This window comes from Lissotriton vulgaris, chromosome 11 (genome assembly GCF_964263255.1).
Source record: "Lissotriton vulgaris chromosome 11, aLisVul1.2, whole genome shotgun sequence".
NCBI classification, from domain to species: Eukaryota; Metazoa; Chordata; class Amphibia; order Caudata; family Salamandridae; genus Lissotriton; species Lissotriton vulgaris.
Window position 1 is genome coordinate 262571127 of NC_141699.1, and position 22031 is coordinate 262593157.

At 43.7% G+C, this 22031-nt stretch overlaps 1 protein-coding gene across 1 annotated transcript in view; it reads left to right on the forward strand.

Annotated features, from left to right (window-relative positions):
- The first annotated feature begins 8869 nt into the window (after window positions 1–8869).
- Window positions 8870–22031, forward strand: part of TBC1D10A (TBC1 domain family member 10A) — a 434628-nt gene continuing 421466 nt past the window's right edge. Inside the window, exon 1 of the mRNA XM_086943207.1 lies at window positions 8870–9148. Within this exon, the coding sequence (XP_086799333.1) occupies window positions 8961–9148 (188 nt within the window). The 5' untranslated portion in view covers window positions 8870–8960. The remainder of the gene's footprint in view (window positions 9149–22031) is intronic.

Sequence of the window (22031 nt, forward strand, 5' to 3'; positions counted from 1 at the left end):
CACAAACAACCCAATGGACGTGCGGTAGACTCCTGACTGCCTTGCCATAAATTAAACCCGCCACTAGGCCAACACAGATTGCTTGAAGTAGATAAATATCCTGGGAGAACTAGGGTGATAACAATGCCAGTGGCGGCCATATGTTTCCCTGTAACTACTACTATGAATAACACAACAAATACTGTGAAATGTAGCAGCAAAAGAATGCTGCCAACCGGAAGAAAACCCAAGTCTGAAGGCATTGCCCTGAATAGCACTGCAAATACCGTGGTAGGTAGCAACAAAGAAAAGAAACAGAAAAGCAGCCGACCGGAAAAGACCCCAGTCACAAAGCGTTACCACAGATAATGTGGGGACTATCAACTACCAGCACTGCACATACACATGATGATTGCTACAAGACGGTCTTTACAACCTCTCCAAAACTCACCTATCCGTCGGTGCCCAACGCTCAAAGCCGAGCGGAAGGGGAGGCACCGACGGGTTCACCTGCTCTGTTTAAATATCGGGGCTTCCTGACTAATCAGCCAATTACGGCATCAACTGTGGCGGTTTGATTACGAGTCCAAAATGTATCAGTATGACTCAAAAAAGAAGAATGCTCACCTGCGTTGACAGGGAACGAGCAACTACAAACACGGGGAAGTCAGATCTTGCAAGCCTCGCTCTGATCCTAACGCGCATGCGCAATAGTGCTTGGGGCTGAAAATGAAGAAGCACTATATCCTCGCGCATGCGCCGAGCTGTGTAGCGACTCCTAAAGCATTAATCATAATCAACTTAGAGAGCAGCTAGTCTCTGTAGCACAGTGATGCTCATAGTCCTAGTTTGCAACTGTGCTAAATGAAGGGGCTAGATTAACCCCTTACAATGAGAGTTCCCTTAGACCCTTGGAACCGCCGGTAGAGATCTACAAAGCCCAGGCGAGAGGGGGAGCGCTATATGGTGCAGATCTTTGGGGCCACGTAGGCGCCACCTCTCTATCCTCTACTGAGAATAGTTTTATCAGGCGCCTTTTGAGACTCCCCAAGAGTACCCCGTTGACTCCATTGAGATTAGATTTAGGTTTGGTCCCTCTTCATGAGATCATCTCAAATCGTCCACTGTTGTATTGGAGGCGCCTTTGGGCCACCCCTGAGCTCTCGAGCTATAGGGAGGACCTTAGGGACCTTCTGTCCAGAGGAGGTCTTGGAAAAATCCCCTGGCTTGGGTACATTAAACAGTTGTGCTACGCACTTGGCAGGGGAGTCATCTGGTCCTCTCCTGAGGAGACCTGTGTCTTGATTTCAAAGAGGTCGCTGAGCTCTGTACTCAAACAATATCGAACGGATCTCATATTAATGAAGTCTTCTCTGGGTAGGTTGACCAACACCTTCCTAGACATCAAGGCTGCCCCTTAGTTTGAGAAATGTCTGAATGACATCCACCCCTCACTGGCCAAGAAATTATATGTCCAGTTTAGACATGGAACATTTCCATTGAGGGCAGTGACAAATCAGTGTTCTAATGCTCCCCAGACATCGGGTTCCTGTCCTGGGTGCGAAGGCTGTGAAGACACAGATCTGCACGTTCTGCTCTTCTGCCCTTCCTACTCTAGGGCAAGGGATAAATGGATTATTCAACTCTGTAAATCCAGGGGACTTAAGGATTACAGGGAGGTTTTTAGATTATTAAAATAGGATATCACCCCTGTGATTGTGTTCGCGACCGCTAGATATTTGTTGTCTATGTGGTGTAGAAGAAGAACAAGAATCAATTTAAATAACTGTTAACCTGTTGCTCTTTTGTTAGCCTAATTATTGTAATTATTGTAATTCAGAAGGTTGCCCCCTAATCAAATGGCCCTGGGTCTGCTCATTGATTTCCCTACTTTTAATCTGCATGGGTCTTTTTTATGTTTGTATTATCATAGCCACTTTTTATCCATTTTATGATTATAGGCTTGTATGAATGTAGTATATTACTTTAAATGTTTTTTATCTGTACTATGTATATTGTGCTTATATGTTTTTTAACCGATAATAAAGCTTTTTGACTGACTAACTCATTCTTTATTCTAATTTCTGCACAGTCATCATCACGTTGCTGCAACTGGGGTGTCATTGTCTAAAAGTTTGACTTCCTTCGAAGTGTCCTTTAAATTGATATTAGTCTCTTTATTCCCACGGTAGAATATTTGCTTCGCTGTCATCTTGGCTTAGGCCCCATAAAATGGCCACGCTGTCCTTGACCCACACTGTTCGGTCACAGGCACCTTGCATCTCCGATTCTGGTGCCTGCGCACTTCTGTCGCCATCTCGGAATTTCAATCAGACTCCATTTTTTTTCTTTTTCATGTGCTCGCTTAGGCCTCAATTTAGGAACTATCACAGAAACAAACACAAATAGATGTAAGTTAACGAAATTAATCCCTTTCTGTTTACCTCCTCCCTTCTAATAATAACCCAGTTAGTATTTACCTAACCTTAAGCGATATTTATGCGTAATTTGACTTACCAGTCTTCATGATTTATGGCACAAGTAAACAGACAGAAGCACATTCATGCATTTTCTTTCTACATTATAGTATATGCGTACATTTTATGACACAATATTCGACAATTAGTCAATTATTGCTTCTGCAAAAATATGCAAATTAGTATCCCACGTGTATTTGTGTATGCAACTTACTCAAGGTTGGATAATTTTAAAAAACACACATTTAGTACTTGTCACTGTTATGGAGAGTTAACTTTACAAGGGGTATACAAAATTTTGTTTTCCACCTTGCTCCATCACCACTGCCAGACTGGTTCTCGACACCCCAGCCGCAGCCACATAGCACAACACCTCCAACAACACCCCTGGCTCCCAATCAACAAGAGAGTCGCCTTCAAGCTCCTCACACAAGCCTACAAAGCTCTCCATGACACAGGACCAGAATTTCTGAACCACTGCCTCGCATTCGACACACCTGCCAGACAACTCCGCTCCCCCCTACTCGCCCTGGCCTCCGTTCCACGGATCGGCAAGACCAGAACCAGATGAAGATCCTTCTCCTACCTCGCTGCCAAGACCTGGAAAACTATGCCCTCCACCTCAGGCAATCAGCATTGTTGACCTAATACAGGAAGGACCTCAAGACCTCGCTCTTTCACTGAATCTATTACAAAGTGAGGTGGCCAATCCTTTTCGGCCAGAAGAATATTGTATCCTTGAGGGAACTCCTTCCGAAGGAGAAAATATTTAAACCTGGGTATATCCCCCTCGAAGAGTATTTGGGCTGATCTCCATGTTTCCACTGTCATATACTCATTCAGCGCTGTTCCCACCAGACAACCCATCAAGCTCTGGTGAACTATTGTGAATTCTGCTGCGCTGTCCAGCATTGTCAATGTCCATTCCCCGTTCAGAAACAGAGTCCTCAACATCTTCGACATGCCTGACTGTAATTCAAGCTACTTTATTTTTCTTGAACTGAGGTTTAGATGTTTTAGGCTTAATATTAATGCTTAATAATATAGTCAGAATAGCATTGTCAGTCCTTCCTTAATTTCATGTGCTCTTCTAATCTGAGCTCTGACCATCCTCTTCTCTGTGAACGTTTATCAAATTAATCCTGGAGGGAACGAGAAGTACGCGTATCAGTATCCTGATACCTGTCAGGCGGTTTAACATTATCATGGTTCGTTAAGTTATAATGTTTCTCAGTGGATTCTGTAATTTTGTTTTGTCCTTGTTTTTCTTATTGTGCCACTTCTTTGTTGAAAAGTAGGGTGCTTGCTTAGAGTTATCCTTTTCAGAATTTAATTGTGGTTTCCCAGGTCTCGTATCCAAATTATCTCACCCAGCATAGCATAGGTTTCTTTGATAATTCTAGGTAATTATCACTCCTGCTGTGTGGGAGGCAGGGCCCTTAAGCTTTGGCGGATAGCCAACACTGCTGCTTCTCCTTTAATATTACCCAACATTATGGCAGATACTGTGCCAAAGTTGCCCATCTGTTTCATCCCTTAGTCCTGGGATGGTGCTGCCCCCATACTCATTCTGGAGCTGTTTCAATACTTGTGAAAGAACAGCCAGAGAAGGAGTACCATGGGTTCCGATATAAACTGCAGTGAAGATTGTACACCAAGTAGCACAGCCCTCAAAAGGGGGAGCGATCCCCATTGGCAACTAAATTGTCAATGTTCTGTTTTTTACTGTGGGTCCATATGGGGAAAACCTCCTTAAAGCTGATTTGTTTTTTGTAAAATCCAAAATGCAATTTCTTCCCTCTTGGCGAGAACCTTTCCCATAACTGTATTCAGTGCATGTGGGCTAATGCCAGGTCTTACCACTTGTGATGGTACAGCTTGAACAGCCCATGCAGGAATAAGTGTTAACGCTCACATCACAAACTGTGTAAGGCATCTGCATATTGTGACTAGATTATTGATTAATCCCCACAGCTGGACTATGGTCAAATTGTGGATACTGGGATGCAGTGTGTCTCTGGTTATGACTGGCCAATTCACCCCTGCACTGCTGAGTGGGCCCAGTGTCATATTTTCTATAGTGTGTGGGAGGGTGGCTTTAAACCAATTCATATGTTCTTGGTAAGTGAGAGGAATTTCTATTGCCTCATATGGAGCTTAGTCATCTGGTATTTCATCATCTGTGTATTCATGAACTACTCTTGTTACATCATCTGCAGCTGGGAATGTAACCCAAGAATAAAACACCTCTGTTCTATATGATTCTTGTGCCTCTACCATGAAGGTAACTTCCACACGGATGTATGACGTTACAACGCATGCCATTACAACTACCTACCATTACAACGCGACCATTACAACGCATACCATTACAACGCATAGCGCTTAGAGGTGCAGGATAGTGGTAAGTATAATTTACTATTCCAACTCCATCCCCGTGGACACTAGGGAAGGTGTTGGATAGTAAATTAAACTTATTCCCTATCCTAGAGCGCCCCCCAGCGCAATGCGTTGTAATGGTATGCGTTGTAAAAGTTGCGTTGTAATGGTAGGTAGTTGTAAAAGTTGCGTTGTAACAGATGTATACCCTTCCACACCATCTAGTGTGAGACCATTTTGTAGTAGTTTCTGAATAACTGCATATCTGCAGTTCTCAGCAATGTTTTGTACCATGTATGCTAAAATGGCGCATAGAGGAGAATAACACAGTGGGTTTTAGATCCTTTCAAGCTTGAATTATCAAAAGTCAAAACATACTTGGGGTATACCTACTCAGCTGAGGATATTCCCTACCACTACAGACGTCTCCAGTTAAAAGGTGTGTAAGGATCTCTGAGAAGGCACGATTTAACTACTCAGTTGAGCCATATAAAATAAGAACCCACCCAACGCTGGTGGTGCCAAGTTGTGTAGTTTTCACTAATCAGTAGGAACTAAGTGTTTGTGGATGACATAAACTTTAGGATGGTGCCAGACTGATTCCGTGCACCCCCACAGAGTATGTTGTCTTTTGGCCCGGCTAGCTCACAGTGCCATCATAAGCCTCCAACCCTTTAACCTAGACACAGAGAAAAACATTCTGGCAGCCATTGATTATGACAACTCTGTTCCCTCAGGAAACCTGGAGACAGACCTAGAACCTTTTGCTCATGCACTCATGCTCTGGTTTGCTCAGAGAAATATACAAGGAATACACAAAGGGACGTTTCAATGTTTATTGAACCAAAGTGATTTTTTTATAGAAAATATGTGCTGCAATGATCAATAGACAGAAGGAGATGAAAGTCTTAATCAGTGTTAGGACACTGAACAGAACAAAAGGTTCCATCATTGTGCTGAAACACTGTATATATGCAAGCATATAAAATGATATAACAATTCTGCATACTCGTAGTATGCAAAAACCCACCCTTCATGTCTAAGGTGTATGGTCTGAAAAGAAACCCCCTACTGGATGATCCAACCCCATTACATGGTGGGTACGAATGTAGGAGCCCATCTTGGTCATGAACTGGATGCCCCCTGAACTACCATTTTCTTACGGGGTGACGATACCACGCTGAAGTGGGCACTAATTTAAAACCCTAATTATAAAGGGGGATTTTTGGAGGGCGACACATTAGAAATACTTGACCTGGGCAATCAATGAACTAGGCCCCTTGTGAAAGGAACCTATGGTCCTAAAATATACTGCAGCGTTCACAAAAAGAAGATTCCACTTATAACTGGGAGCGGAATGTTATAGGCCATTTGGCCATATTGAATGGTATAAATATTGCTATTTGGGCCTAATCGCGGATTATTCAGGTGTTTTAAAATGTATGTTAAAGAGAGTCAAAACTTTTGCCTTGAGAAAGATGGTGGCATAATACATCAATCGAAATGCGTCAACGCTTAATAAAGTACACAATCTGTGAAAGGAGCTGTGGCCAACGAGTATTTGAAAAAGTTAAAAAATACCAAGATCCACGCCTTTGTCATTGTGTAATACAGATGTGTACCACGTAAATTACATACTGTGTTTGTCAATGTATTGTACCCTCTTTGTTTTAAAAAAAACAGTTTATAATTATTTAGTTAGGATCTTGTGATTGTATATTAGGCTTATGTTAATTCTGCTGATTAGTAATGCTATAAACTGTGTTATATAGATATATCTTTCTATTTTTAACCACATTGTGATTTCATGACTTTTTAACTAATAAATCGATTTATATTTTTTTGTAATCTTATGTGTTCCGATTATCTTTAGTGAATATATGGCACAATCTTCTTAAGTGTGAATGAGATTCTATGGAAGGCAAAAATCTGGTTGAATGAAGTGTGTAGAATGCCTGATCATTCGATAATACAATTCGGTCTAAAGGATACTGTTCCCTTATCACTGCATAGTGCCCTATTCCTTTGGTATCCAGGGGCTCATCTTTGTTTTTAGAACTACTCAGTTGAGCCATATAAAGTAAGAACCCACCCAACGCTAGTGGTGCCAAGTTGTGTAGTTTTCACTAATCGGTAGGAACTAAGTGTTTGTGGATGACATAATCTTTAGGATAGTGCCAGACTGATTCCGTGCACCCCCACAGAGTATGTTGTCCCTTGGCCTGGCTAGCTCACAGTGCCATCATATACCTCCAGCCCCCTAACCTAGACCCGGAGAAAACCATTCTGGCAGCCACTGAGTATGACAACTCTGTTCCCTTAGGAAACCTGGTGACAGACCTAGAACCTTTTGCTCATACACTCATGCTCTGGTTTGCTCAGGGAAATATACAAAGAATACACAAAGGGACGTTTTCAATGTTTATTGAACCAAAGTGATTTTTGTATAGAAAATATTTGCTGCAATGATCAATAGACAGAAGCAGATGAAAGTTCTAATAAGTGTTAGGACACTGAACAGAACAAAAGGTTCCGTCATTGTGCTGAAACACTGTATATATGCAAGCATATAAAATAATATAACAATTCTGCATACTCGTAGTATGCAAAAATCCACCCTTCATGTCTAAGGTGTATGATCTGACAAGAAACCCACTACTGGATGATCCAACCCCATTACCTGGGGAGTAAAAATGAAGGACCCCATCTTGGTCATGAACTGGACGCCCCCTCACAAAGATGTCAGTCAGCTGCTGGGCAATAGCTTCAGCATGTAGGGACCTCTCGAAGTCGGCAGAAGTGCCTCTTCTGACTATACTTGGAAACCGATTTTTATCTATAGAAAAAGGCATCCTCGCCTTGTGTCGAGATTGTGATCAGGCTTCCATTGTTTTGTATTCTACAGATAGCTGTGTCACCATATCGACGTAAATAACAAACACATTTGCCCAACGTATGTGTAGGCCTTCGCACGGAGTGTATTTGTGTAAGCAAGGTTAGTGTTTCTACAAAACTAGCCCGTGTCGCAAATGTGTGTCAAAAGTTGATGTCAAAAGTGAAGGCAATTTTAAGAAAGATCCATATACATGTAAAAATTGCAATGTTTCTTTCCTACAAGGCCTAACCGGGACACATGACAGTACCTGGAACCAGCCAACATCCTCTTACTTGCTACGAATGTGGCAATTTATAACTTGTAACATGCTCTCAGGTCTTTGGCCTATTGCAATATACCACCATGCTGGGATAACGTAATGTTTAGCTTTATGTAATGTTCCGAACATCTTGGATTATGTAACTTTATGTAATGATTTAGAGCTAGAGTAAAGCACTCATGCACCTTTGAGTATTGCCCACGCATATACAACAATGCTACATAAATAAAAACATAGAGGAGAAAACAGCACAAGAAGGCCAGGCACGATATCGAACAGAGAAAAATGTACGAGACTCTAAACATGTATGTACGAGACTCTAAACATGTATGTACGAGACTCTAAACATGTATTATTTCTGTTGCCTTGCCGTAGTCTCGGCAAGCAGGGTGAACGAAAATACTGAGCAACCAATGCACGCTTCATCTCAGAACGCCTACTAAACAAGCATTGCTGTTTTTTAGACAATTTATGATTGGTCCTTGCTTGACAGCACATGAGTTTGTAAATTTAAGATTGGTTTCTGGATTATTAAAGTAAACGGATTTGTGGTTGGCTACAACCTGCGCGATTGCCAATTGGACATCGAAAACTACCTGAGCTTGGATTTGCTGTGAAATCATAGGCACGGTCTTACTCACAGCTGGTGGAGACTGGATTGGCTCTTGAGCAAGGGAGGCGTGTCGAAAAATGAGCGCTGTCAGGCTTCAAGAGTTCGAGAGGCGACGGCCTACGCTACTTTATGATTGGTGATCATAACTGGGGGCGTAGCCTGAATGCAAGGCAGGTTTCCTATGGAACGACGGGAGGAGGGATTTGCAAATCCAAGAGGAGACTAATTGGCTACAAGCCGTCAAGGCGTGGCCTGGCTCTAAGCCTGGGCGGGGCATGCCCAGAACCGGACTGGGGTCAGGAGCTGGGAGAGGCCGATGATCAGGATGGGGCCCGGGTGCTGAGGCCGGATACGGCCATGGAGGACGGGGGCTCGCTAGATACAGCCGCCGGCAGCAGCCTGCGTGGCACTCGCGAGACCCTAAGCGAGCCAGACCGCGAAGAGCTCAGTTCCCTGGGCTCCGACTCTGAAATCAATGGCTTCAGCAGCGAGCGGCGCACCGACCGGTACGGGTTTATAGTGGACAGCGAGAACTCTGAGCAGAGGTGAGTGCGGAGAAGGTTGAAAGGGGAGGGAAACACTAGGAGCGAGAGTACAGACTGTGGTGAGAGGGTTTGAGGTGATGAGTGATAGCCCACGAAAGGCAAGTGAGAACCTGCCAACTTGACTCTGGGCAAGAGTGTGGCAGAGCAGAGGCTTGTGTATCTGAGGGGGAAGTAGTGCAGTAGGGTGTATTTATTTGGCTCATGTTTGCTAGAGTACGGCGGAGGAAAATGTAGAGAACAAGAGCAGCCGAGGAGTCTGCTGAGGAAGGAAAGTAGTGTGGGTGAGGTTACATATGTTTATTGTCACCAGGTGCATCACATTCCAGGGCGGTGGCGTTCTTACACAAATCAGTGTTTACGGATGATTTGGCTTGCTCAATTCAAGTGAACCCTACACTCACTTAAAGCAATTAAACACATTGGAGGATATGGTGTGAGACGAGGTTTATTCAAGCATCCGCTCTCCAAGAAGTCCAGTCAGTTAATGTCCAACCCCCTCACAACAGTACTACTCCATAATTCCACATATTTAAACCATAACATTGTCCCCAATATTTTCATTGAACACGAGCTAGTCAGAGCTGTAACACAACAACCACGCTCGTGACAGCTCGCATCACATAAACAGTTTCGAACTCACCCCCCCCCCCATGGGCGTCCGCAGACATTTTTCGGGGGGGGGGGGGGGGCAAAATGTTAACATCATCACCATCCTCCGACATGTTGTGTGCCAGGTGGGGCACAAGAAACACTGGAGCGCAGAACTGGGATAGACTCAATTAAATGCCAGGAATCCAGGACATGTGACTGACCCTGCCACAGGCCAACAAACACCACCTGTAGGGAAAATGCTAAACTTTCTGACAAGGTGCTATATCTCGGTGTGCTAGGTGTGCAGATGTCCGGGTCCTCGATTCAAGGCTGTCTTCATCAGAATACTTTAAAACAGCCTGTGATTAAAGCACCAGATTAAATATATTGTATGCACAGTGTATGTTAGGGATTATTGTAGCACACATATTTACCAATATTGGCTTCTTGGTGCTAGAATTCATGATAAGTTTTATCCAAAGTTAAAGCACAACGTCAAAGTTAGTAATAAATAATTCAGCAATCACACACACTAGTGATTCGCCAATGGGTGCTCCCTTTACTAGAATTCCCCGGGCATTGCTAAATTTTACACACAATCAATTAATTTATGCAAAATAAAATGTATAGGTCCAAATGTTAGCTATATTTATGAAAAGAAACTTAGAGTTCCTCTACGTGTAGTCGATGTCAAACTGACAACGTGCCCACGTTTAGGGCTACAATAATGACCAGCTCCCTTATGCGGAAGCCTGGCACCAAAATGTGTGGCACATGCGGTGCCCGCAGCGGCGCAGACACATCACAGGTCCAGGGATGCTTAGTCTTAAACAGTGGTCGAAGTGGGGGAAAAAAAGTAGGGGAACAGTGGGCGGAGAATCAAAGGGCGGGAATAACCCAAGGAGTGGATCTGTGGGTGGGGCCAGAGGTGTGGCCAGAATGCGCAGACATCCCAATTTTTTGTATTTGTTTGGCATTTCACTGCCCAGTTTAATCAACCAATGGATACACATGATTATTTAAGGTTATAATGAGTTATTGACATTCAAATATATTCACAAAGTGGGATATGCTTCTGATCACAGAATATACCAAATACAATAAAATGTAGAAACACAAGCCATTTGTCTCCGAGCCATGGAGTTTCTGTCATCACCACTACTCCCTTTTCCACAACAGAAGTTCAAACATGAATGGCAAAATATCCTAGTTTGCAAATGTTTTCTCTAAAATTATGGCTCTGCCATATTTGCCTCATAATGCAAGATCTGCTGCATGATCTGACCATTTAAACTAATAAATTGTTTGTAGCTCAAACATATCAAAAGCAATTGAGTTGCTGCGGAGTGGATGGCCTATTGTAAAGGTTGACTGGTCACCTTTCTTACTGCTGCCTTTGTATGTTACACTGGTACAATAAGGCAAAATCTTTCCAGAGACGCATGTGTACACGTCAAAATAATAAAATATCTGAAAATATACTGCATTACGCTGCAGCCTTTTATTTAATGCATAATTTAGTCAACACTACGGCATAATGTTGTCATCCTTTTCTGCATAATTAATCCCAGTGACCCGACAGCAGGCAGCACATGTTAAAAGTGCTTGTGAATGAAGCCGGGTGACTGTAAGTTTGCGAACTTAGTTTGGTGTGCGTGCAAATCCTGCATTGCCAATCCCTGGTGAGTTGCAGCTACTACTGCTGAAACAAGGCCAATGGAGGTACCTTTGGGTGAGGCAGACTGGCCTCAAGGGTAGGGCCAGCCACAGCACTGGTGGTGTCCTGTGCATTAATGTTTGTTAGTGCCCCCCAATGACCACCTCTGCCATGGATTACCTCACTACCACCCTTTAACTGTGCCCTCATTTTCCATAACCACTCTCTCTCAGATGCATTTAATTTGATGTACAGTGCCACTCATACCATTGTAGAGTGTCAGAGCACTTTACATCACACACAGTACACAGAGACAATCAATATGTGTGTAAATCACTGTATAGAAAATGTTACATAAGACTAAGGACTACATGGTGTAGGAGTCACATGACAACCATACTAGTAGCCCGTATAGTTTTATAGTGATTGGTCTGGAGAAACACAATACCCGGAATTTAAAACGTAATACCATGGTGGGGGTTCTCCTTAATAATCAGAATTGATTTCGGTCCAAAAGAACACTTTTTGGGACATTAGGATAATCAAAGACTGGGAGGAGGGGGGGACATAACGCTCCAATTTATACCTTGCAGTTTGTATGCAGCTATTGGATGGCAGTTAATAGCTCAATGTTCTAAGTTAGGATTTTAACTTATAAACTGCAAGTAACAAAAGGATCTATCTGACAAAAGCAGTAGCCCCCTGACCTATTTACATTATGTTCACTTTGTGATCTGCATGAGGCATGTTCTTTGCAGCCGGTACATTAACCCTCTGAGCTACCTTTCCATGAGTCAAAACTTCCACTAGACAAAATTCTGATCCCTCTCTAGGAAGAACATTAATCACCAGAGTCATCATGACATTTTTATTGTTGCCCAAAATTGCTGGAGGCCAGGAAGGAGGCAGCAAGCGTTTTAAAAACCATAATATACTTGCAAATCTGATGCCTCCACCTAAAGTCAGTCAGCACCTGGTGCGGTCACACTGATTGCACTGCCCTACAGCTGGCTCTTCTCAAGGGTCATGTGACCTCAGTGACTGTTCTAGGGTGTGCTGCTTCATAGGCCTGCCCGCAAGACTGGAGGTAAACTTCAGTATGGATAGTGGTGGACAAGCCTTGAAGGTTAACCTACACTTGTCATGCTAGGGTCCACCTGCTGGTGCGAAGACACCATGACTTTTAAGGTGTTGTGAAGCCTTCTAAGGTCTAGCATGTGATTGTGCTCTCGCAGGAGAGTGGTCTGGTGGACTGGTTATTAAGGCTGAACCTGGTTCCCAGTTCCAAATTCAGCAGCTCTGACCATAGTGCCACATCCTCTCCCCCACTGAACGCCGTACTGCACCACTGAGAAAAACTCCCACTGTCTTCAACTACAACCGAATTGTTGCCCGCTATAAACACCTGGATGCGACTCAATTTAAATTATGCACTAGACAAGAGCAATATGCGGCCTACAAAAGAAAAGTAACAACATCCTGGAAAAAGCAAACACTTATAGGGAATGCAAAATGTTGCAAACCATGGGAAATGTAAGCAGGAACAACATGGTTACCGTAATGCTTTTACACTCACTATTCAGAAATCAGTGAGTGCTTTTGCCTGAAAAGTTAAGAACATGACGTCAGGGCCCTGAATTGACCCATTTCAATGGCCATTGCTTATATCCTTACTGAAGGTAAGCAGTATGGTAAAAAGACCACATCCCTGGACGCAGAGCCGGAGCACACATTTTGTTTTCCAATCCACAGATTGCAGTACCTCCAGGATCGGTGCACTAGTTCCAAGTCCAGGGAAAACAAAGACAAGAAAACAAAAATAGTGCTTCACTGGCAAACTCTGTACTTCACTGGCGGACTCTGTAAAAGTGGCGCTACTGTGTTTCATTGTGAATAAAATCAGTTTGGCCAGTTTGCTACCACTTTGTCTTACTTTATTTAGTTATTTATCTATTTTTCATGTTTTTAGCCTTTTATTCCCAATGCTGCACTTTGGAATTAAATTGTCAGAAAAATATGACATTTACAGCAAAAGCGTCTTTCTTTTTTGGATCCATTTCACAGGGAGGCAAATAAAAGAAAGGAGAGGAAAGAGAGTGAGAACCCCGTCTTGAAGTGACGGTTTTCATGGGCATCCGCAGGGGGGGGCGAGGAGGGTCGTTCCAGGGGGGGCAAGCGCCCCTCCTTGCCCCCCCTGCGGACGCCCATGCTCCCCCCCCCCCCCTGAAACAAAAAAAACACAAGAAAAGCACAGTCAAAATAACAACATTATGAACATAATTCATTACAAATTCCTTGTACCTAGCAGGAATACGGTGAGAACGTGCAATTCTGGTGTTACCAGGATTGCACTCTGCATATGTACAGTTCCCTTGTTCACTTCGTTGCCCAACATCCAAAAACACATTGCTGTCATTTTGAACTGGGCTAACCCCAGTAAACACCGAAATTCTGTTTAAGTTCCAAACTGAACCACCATCAACCCTGACTGCATTCCTAAAGACTTCAATTACCTTTTTAGGACTTGACCATACAGGAAAACCTTTACTTACACCTTCCTTCTTCTTAATACGAACTAAATCACCCACTTTTATTAAGTGACTAGATGTAGAACCAACCTTCTTTTCCATAGCATGTTTCATTTTATTTTTATATAATAAAGAGATAGCAGCGGTAAACGAATCCCGCCCGTCGCCAGTGTAGGAAGTCTCACTTGAAGCAATTAAACACATTGGAGGATATGGTGTGAGACGAGGTTTATTCAAGCATGCGCTCTCCAAGAAGTCCAGTCAGTTAATGTCCAACCCCTTCACAATAGTACTACTCCATAATTCCACATATTTAAACCATAACATTGTCCCCAACATTCCCATTGAACACGAGCTAGTCATGAGCTGTAACACAACAACCACGTTCGTGACAGCTCGCATCACATAAGCAGTTCCCAACAACTACGATACCCAGAATGCATTGTTTGTTAAATGAAAGTACAGTGGTGGAAAACAGTGTCAATGTACTTACAGCAGAGGCAGAAATGCAGCACATCCAAATCTGTCCCACGTAAAAAGTAGGTGCGCACTCTGACCAGCACCAGCTGCCAGCGATGCTGCTTCCAAAGAAGAAAGCAATGACAACAAATCAGCAGGCTAACAAATCTTTTGTATTAGTTTCCCAGACAGTAATACTTGTGTGATTTTAATTCTTCTTTATTGAATTTTTCTTCTAAAAAGCGATACAGCCACATAGTTTCGTTCCATGAACTTTTTCAGCACACCTGTAAATTAATGTCAGAAGCTCTAACCGACCAAGGGGTAAGATTTATGTAGAGGATACAGCCTCTCGACGCTTTCGGAAATGTTTGCTTGATTTTATTTGATATATAACAAGCGGACGGACTTCAAAATTCGTGACCCACACTTTTTGTGTACGGTTGGCATTTCACGGAAAAACTGTGCCCTTGGAACATATATCATCAACTACAGAGTAGTACTGGGATACAGAAATACTGGATGAAGAGTGAGTTTTACTAGTGGGAAATTGAATGCTTGGTTATTATAATTATAATTAAAATCTTATCTAGCGCAAAGCTCCCCTCACATGGTTTCCCGGCGCTTTAGTTACAGATCAGGGTTTTGCAGGACACCACCACATCAGAACATCCAAGCCTTTAGCTGTGTTAAAAAGATGGTCAATGAGGTGCCGCATCTCAGGGGGTCCGAATGTCATTCCACAGCTTGGGGCAGAGTTAAGAAAAGAAGCGACCACTCAAATGTGCTTGTTTGGCTCTGGGGCAAGTCACTTGAGTGCAGTGAAGGAGGACTATTGTGGGAGTAAAATACATGTTGCTAAGAGAGTATGTATTACGCCAAGCCTTCCTGGGTGGAAATATTGTATTATTAATAGCACTGCAGAGGTTTAAGACAGACTCTCAACTAATACTGTGGACTGGCAAGTGCTAGGTGAAGTGAAGAATACTGCTGTATGTGAGGGAGATTGAATAAGGCAGATGCTTAATAAGAGATATAGAAGAGGAAGTGGTGTTGCTGTGGGCTCCTGCAACCTGGTTGAGGCCTCCTCCATTCCCTTTAAGGCACCTAAAGGCGGGCATAACCCTTTCAGGAATGTTTTTTTTAACTAACCACCCTTTAAAGAAAAGTAGTGGAACAGTTTTAGGTAAAATTTACAAAGATTGGGACTGTCGTTCCCAGCATATCCTACCCACTTTGACCTGGGCACTGAGAAGGACTAATGGTTTGTAAGATTAACATGAGAAAGCATACCGTTATATGTTGGGAGCTCTGTAGTAGGGTCAGGAACAAATCTTGTGGGACAAGTATAATGCAGGAGATAAGGTATTGCTGCAGGAGTACTCATAGGCAAGTACTCTGGGGATGACTACAGCAGGACGGGTGACGAGTGCCGTCAGGTGGGGTTACTGAGGATGATTAAATTCAGTAACAGGAGTTGGCTGAGTAGCGCAGAGGTGGGAGAAAAAAATTGTCTCCTGCATGAGAGAACATAGCCCTTTGAACGAAGAAGGGCATAATTGCATGGTAGCCTACTACAGGAGTGGAGTGCATTTCAGGGATGGAGAGACTGTGTGGTAGGTGTAGAGTGCGACCATAGGGATTTCTGCACCGTATAGACTGTTGTGAGATTAGAAATTACTTTAAGTGAGATGAAAAAGGTGGGCGGGCTGTAAAAGAGATGTGGCCTAAGCCATCTAGGAAATCCACATGAGAGGTAACTGCCTAATTGTTTAAACATAGCAAAAGTACAATTTCATAAATGTTACTTGTCAGATAACCAAAATCAGTATGCAACAGTATATTTAACAGTCCATATAGCACTGCTATCCTGGGCTAAAAGCTATAAAAGACTTGACAAGTTAAATTTTAAATTAAGCAGTTTGCTATTACTATCCTTGGAGAGAACACAGGGGCTAACTTGGATATTCAGTTGGTATGACATAGTGGTTAGGTCCTGGATGGTAATGGTAAACAACAGTATCCACTTTGTTCTAGAGGTGGGAGAGCTGAGCCAATGGTCAGGCTCGGCTCTTAGAACCTGTGCACGAGCCAAGCCCTGAAAACGTTCGCTATGTAAATCAAACTACAAACATCATGTAAAATATAATAACATCTCTTCAAAATTCAAAAAAGTGTCTCTTTAACATGTGGAGGGAGGCTTCTAACCTTTGTTTTACAGTGGAGGAGGTAGGGATCGCCATACGAGCTATGACTGAGAACAAGGCCTCGGGGCCGGACGGAGACCATTTGACATTTTTAAACATGACCCACTTGGTTGGGCAAAAATATTTACACATCTTTAATGTTGCATGGAGAAAGGGTCCTCGCTCTTCTTGGAGACCATCGGTCATTATCCCAATGTTTAAAAAGTGGGCTAGGTCGGACCTGAGGTGCTATAGGCCTATTTCCCTCATTGATAACCTCAGTTAAGGTCCCAGGCAGGGTGATCTTGTCTAGATAATCCAACTGGTTGGAGCAAAAAATGTGATCTCCTGTTTGCAATGCGTTTTTTTTTATATAAATCTTTTTATTTTGTTGGAAAAACAAGAATAAATGGCAGTCATCACAGTGTAGACCGAGATCAATCATATGTGCATCTAGGGCAATCACAGTACATACAGTGCAATTTAGTACAAAAACTTTCAGAATAATGCATCACAGTATAATTAAAGTGCGAGTGGTTCGTCAATTTGGGTATTCATGGGGGGGTTTGCAAATGTTGCCACTGTATTCATTACATTTGGACCATACTTCTATCCATTTCCGTGGGCATCCACGGGCTACATACACCGTTTTTTCCTGTAGCATGCACTAATCAATATCAGTCTTCCAGGGACCCTTTCTAGGAGTAGTATCTCGCCCCCCATTGCCTAGCTATATTACGTTTGGCAATGGCAAACCCCAGTGTTGCCCAAAGCCTCCCTCGGGGCGGCAGATCTGTGGGTTCCCAAATGTTAAAAGGCACCTCTTAGCTTCCACTTGGAGCTCCACCCCCCATACCTCCTGCATACAGCGGGTTACTCTGACCCAGTAGTTCTTAATCAGCAGGCATTCCCACAGTATATGGAAGTATGTCCCCACCTGCCCGCAACTCCTCCGACAAAGCCCGTCCTCACTTCGTCCCATGCGTTGCAGTCTGGTTACCGAGAAGTATGCACGATGCAGGATTTTCAGCTGAATCAACCGGAGCCTTGCCGATATGACCACCTCCTTGGCGGAGGCCAGAGCATTCCCCCATTCTTCCTCATCTATATCCAGGCCGTCCGCTTCCCATTTCCTTTTAAGGGGGAGCAGGAGGTCAGGGGAGTTGTTAATGATTTTTTTATACATAAGCGAGATGGCATGTTCTGGGAGGTGACCATCTAGGAGTCTGTCCTCCAGGGGGGAGTAGTCAGGGAGTTGTGTACCCGCAGGGATATTTTTCTGGAGGGAGTGCCTGATCTGCAAGTACCTGAAGTATTCTGTTTGTGCCAGCTCGTAGGTGCTCTGGAGTGAGGCAAAGGACACCACACCCTTCGGACCCCACATGTCCTAATTTCGGGAGATGCCTATGAGGTCCCAGCTTCGGAGCCCTTTGGTGCGGTTCAGTGTTTCCAACTCCTCCGAGACCCATAGGGGAGTGGCCTTTGTAAGGGTGTCAGCCCATCCCAACTTCTTTTGTACAATGTGCCACAGCTGCACGGAGTGCTGCGTGGATCCAGTAAGTTGGTACCTACCGGGCTTAGAGTAAAGCGCCGCCTCGAAGTTTCCCCGGGCAGGAGCCAGCGGTCCATGCCATATCCTGGGTCGTTACCAGCACAATATGTACCCTGGTTGATGGCCGCCAGGTGGGCAGCCCAGTAGTACTTGCGGATGTCCGGGAGCGCTATGCCTCCGTCATACCACCCCAAGGCCAATTTCTGGAGGGATATGCGAGGTGTTCCATACCACAGCAGCTCTCTGTGTGGCTTCGATAGCCTTAAAGTACGAGTGCGGGACCAAGTCCGGGTGGTTCTATAGTGCATATAAGAATCTTGGCAACGCCATCATTTTAAAGAGTGCCGCCCGCCCGAGGAGGGACAATGGAAGTCGTTGCCATGAGGCAGAGTCCCTTTTGAATCGTTGCAGGGGCGGCAGGAGATTCCTCTCGTATCTGGTGGTCTTTTCCTTGGATATAAAGATCCCAAGGTATCGAAACCCCTCAGTGGTCACTGCGATTGGGCAATTTGCAATACGGTTTTAAGCAGGGTAAAGGTCCCCTCTTGATCAGTGCCTTAATTTACACCTGCTAATCTGTAAATATACAGGGGTTAAAAGAGGGCAGATGCATCTGGCATTTATGGACCTGCCGTTGACCTTCGCCCGGGTCAACAGAAAGAAGCTATGGTCATTTCTAATTGACTTGGGGCTGGACCATAACACTATACATTTTTTACATGATCAGCATCAGGACCTTAAAGCTGCAGTTTGGTATAATCATAATGGGTTTTTAACAGCCCAAATAAAAATATATAAAGGGTTGAGGCAAGGATGTATTTTGGCCCGGTTATTATTCACACTGTATAGTTGCAACCTAGGCCCTTTTTTATGCGTGTCCGCAAAGGATAGTCCCCGGGTAGGCACCCAGTTCATTCGAGCGCTTATAAATGCTGTTGACACGGTTTTGTTAGCTAGAACAGCAGTAGCCCTCCAGTGTTTACTTAATTCCTTCGTTGGGTCTATGGGTATACATATGTGTATATGGGTATTCATGGGTGTAAACCACTCCAAATCCCATATGATGGTTATTGGCCATAAGAAGAAAGGCGAGAGGAAAATTATGGGAGGCAATCTAGAAGTGACCAGAGTTTCTTTGTTTCCATATTTGTGGGTCATTTTTGATGAGGGGTCATGGGTCCTACAAAGAAAGGTTACGCGAAACCTGCAGACTGGATCAGTAGCTTCAGTATTTGAATTTGCGAAAGGGTTGGGAGCTTGACCCATACAAGCCTAGGTTAAAGTTTACCACGGTAAATGTTTATCCATTGCTAGTTATGTATGGGGATCTAATGACTGTGGTGAGATCCAGAGAGCTGTAAATGCTTTTATTAGAACATTATTGTTAGTTCCTTAATCAGTCGCCATTTTATAGCACATGAACAACTGCGGTTGGAGTAAATTACTGACAGACTGACTCCTTCACCCCTACCTCATTGGTTCCCAATTTGGTCAAGTACCAGGCTAGGGCTGAACCAGGCTATTATAAAAGATTGTATTTACCTGGATAAAGGTCATTCCATCCTGTGGCTGCAATATATTAAGGCTTGGCTGGAAAAACTGGGGTGTCCAGAGCTATATGAGGCATCGGAGAGCATCAGCAAAAAAAGATCGGCCCTAGATTAAAACGCAATTTATGACAAGAGTTTAAGCAGATGGAGAAGAAAGAGGTTTTAAAACCTACAGTTAGGGCCCATATACTCCTAAAAAACGATTTTTTTCATGGAACTCTACTTAATTATGGTTATATCACCCCATCAACACTTTCTTTTAACTAGTTTTGGATTGAATCTTTTGCACTGGATTTTAGCAGAACGCCACGGACAGCATAATTTGGAAGACCAAGGGCCATGCTTATGTGATAACTATCACTGCACCGTGTCTTGGACCGAGAAGTTATCAGACCCTAAGACAATGTTATATTTTACTGTTGCTCAGAGGAAAGGGGCTTTGGCAGGTATAACCAGTTCTGATCCACCTTCATATTTTACGGTCACCCAGAATTAGCTTTAAAATGGCAAGCTTTTTGGTGGGTGCCCTCGGAAGTAGGAAAAAAGTTTTAGGCGATGAAATTACGCAAAGGCTTTTTTAAATGGAATCCTTTTTATAGTACTTACATATTGGAGATATGTACTTTTTTACTTTGTTTATATGCATGTGATATACGTTTGTGATTTTTATTTAACCGAATAAAGTATTTGATCGATTGAGTATAAATATTGTAATAGCCGGCGGTGGCTCTTCAGATGCGTGGTGCGTAGGGCGAGGCTAGCGGATCGTAGCTGGCGTGTGGGCGTGTGGAAGGTCAGGCGGTCGTTGAGGTACTTTGGGCCCAGGTCGTGGAGAGACTTGTGTGCGTGGGTGAGGAGTCTGAACGTGATCCTCTTGTTGACGGGGAGCCAGTGCAGGTTCCTCAGGTGGCTGGAGATGTGGCTGCGTCGAGGGATGTCCAGGATGAGTCGGGCGGAGGCGTTCTGGATTCGTTGCAGCCTTTTCTGTAGCTTGGCTGTGGTTCCGGCGTAGAGGGTGTTTCCGTAGTCCAGCCGGCTGGTGACGAGGGCCTGCATCCAGCACATCTCAGCCCCCCACCGCTAAGAATCCTGCTGAACTGGCTGCAATTTGGTCCTCTCCAGGGAGTCCTTTCCTTTTTTGAATAGAATATTGCGCTCTTGGCAAAGGGTATAACTGCACTACTTCATTTGTTATGGCCGAATTGCTTCATCAATTTTTCATCCAGCCCAGCGTTTCCTGCTGAAGGCATCTTCTTTGACTCATTTTTACAGACCATGTTTGCTCTGTTTATTTGGGGATGTGTTTAATGGCTTTATTGTTTTTCCCTCCTTTTTATAAGAACATTACTTAAAAAAAATGTTTTTGTTTACCATCAAACAGTTGATGCCCAAGTTGTCGAGCCTCAGTTATGTTGGTGCACATGTGTGTTATGATTTCATCTTTACCAGCATGTGCACCCTGGGGCGCCTTAAGACAAATCCGTACATGCAACGGGTTGCCTTTTGGACGGGAGCATAGCATATCAACACTACCATCCCTACTGTTTAATGTACATGCATGTTTAAGCCAAGAAAACTAGATCTCGCATGCTCTTTCTTTCATAATGCTTTTTGTGGTTTATCGAGTGCATGGTGTGGCTTGGAGCCCACCCATTGCTTACCATTGGTTGGCATTCATTGTCACTCCAATTTGCCTGTTTCTATTTGTGTCCCAGCTTTTCAGTCTTGTGTGTGTTCCTCTTGTGGAGCACTGCCTATTTTCCATTTGTGTTTTTGCCTGGTGTCTGCACTTGATGTTGGGGAACGACTTTTTTTGTGTGTATAAGCACTCGCAGAGAACAAATGTTTTTGAGCCATCTACCATGTGTATTTCACTCCCCTCTCGTGCTGCGGCCTGACCCATTCACCTCCCTGTTGCCCTCACTTATATGCTTCTCCATGATGTTTTTTAGCTCTGACCTTAAACTGTATTGTTTCTGTGTCCCCCCTCGCCCTCACCTATGTTGCATCCATGTCCCCTCCACCCCTCCTGTGTTGCTTTCATGTCCCTGCATTGCCCTGTCTTGCTTCTGTCCCCTTCCTCCCCTGTATTGCAAATATTATTGCTTTATTATTTCTGCTTAAGAAAAAAAACATTCAATTAAAACCAATTCCTATGTGGCAATAAATGTAATTCATTTAAAATGCAATCTGTCACTCACTTCACGTGCAATTCAAATCAAAAGTGCTACATTCAAAGCAATATAAAGCAGTAATTCTGATTCTTTCTGCAAAGTCTCTGCAACTCGAACGTCCGACGAGAAGCCTGGGACTATACAATTTATTGATTCAGAGTGTTTTTGGTTTAGCTATATATGTGT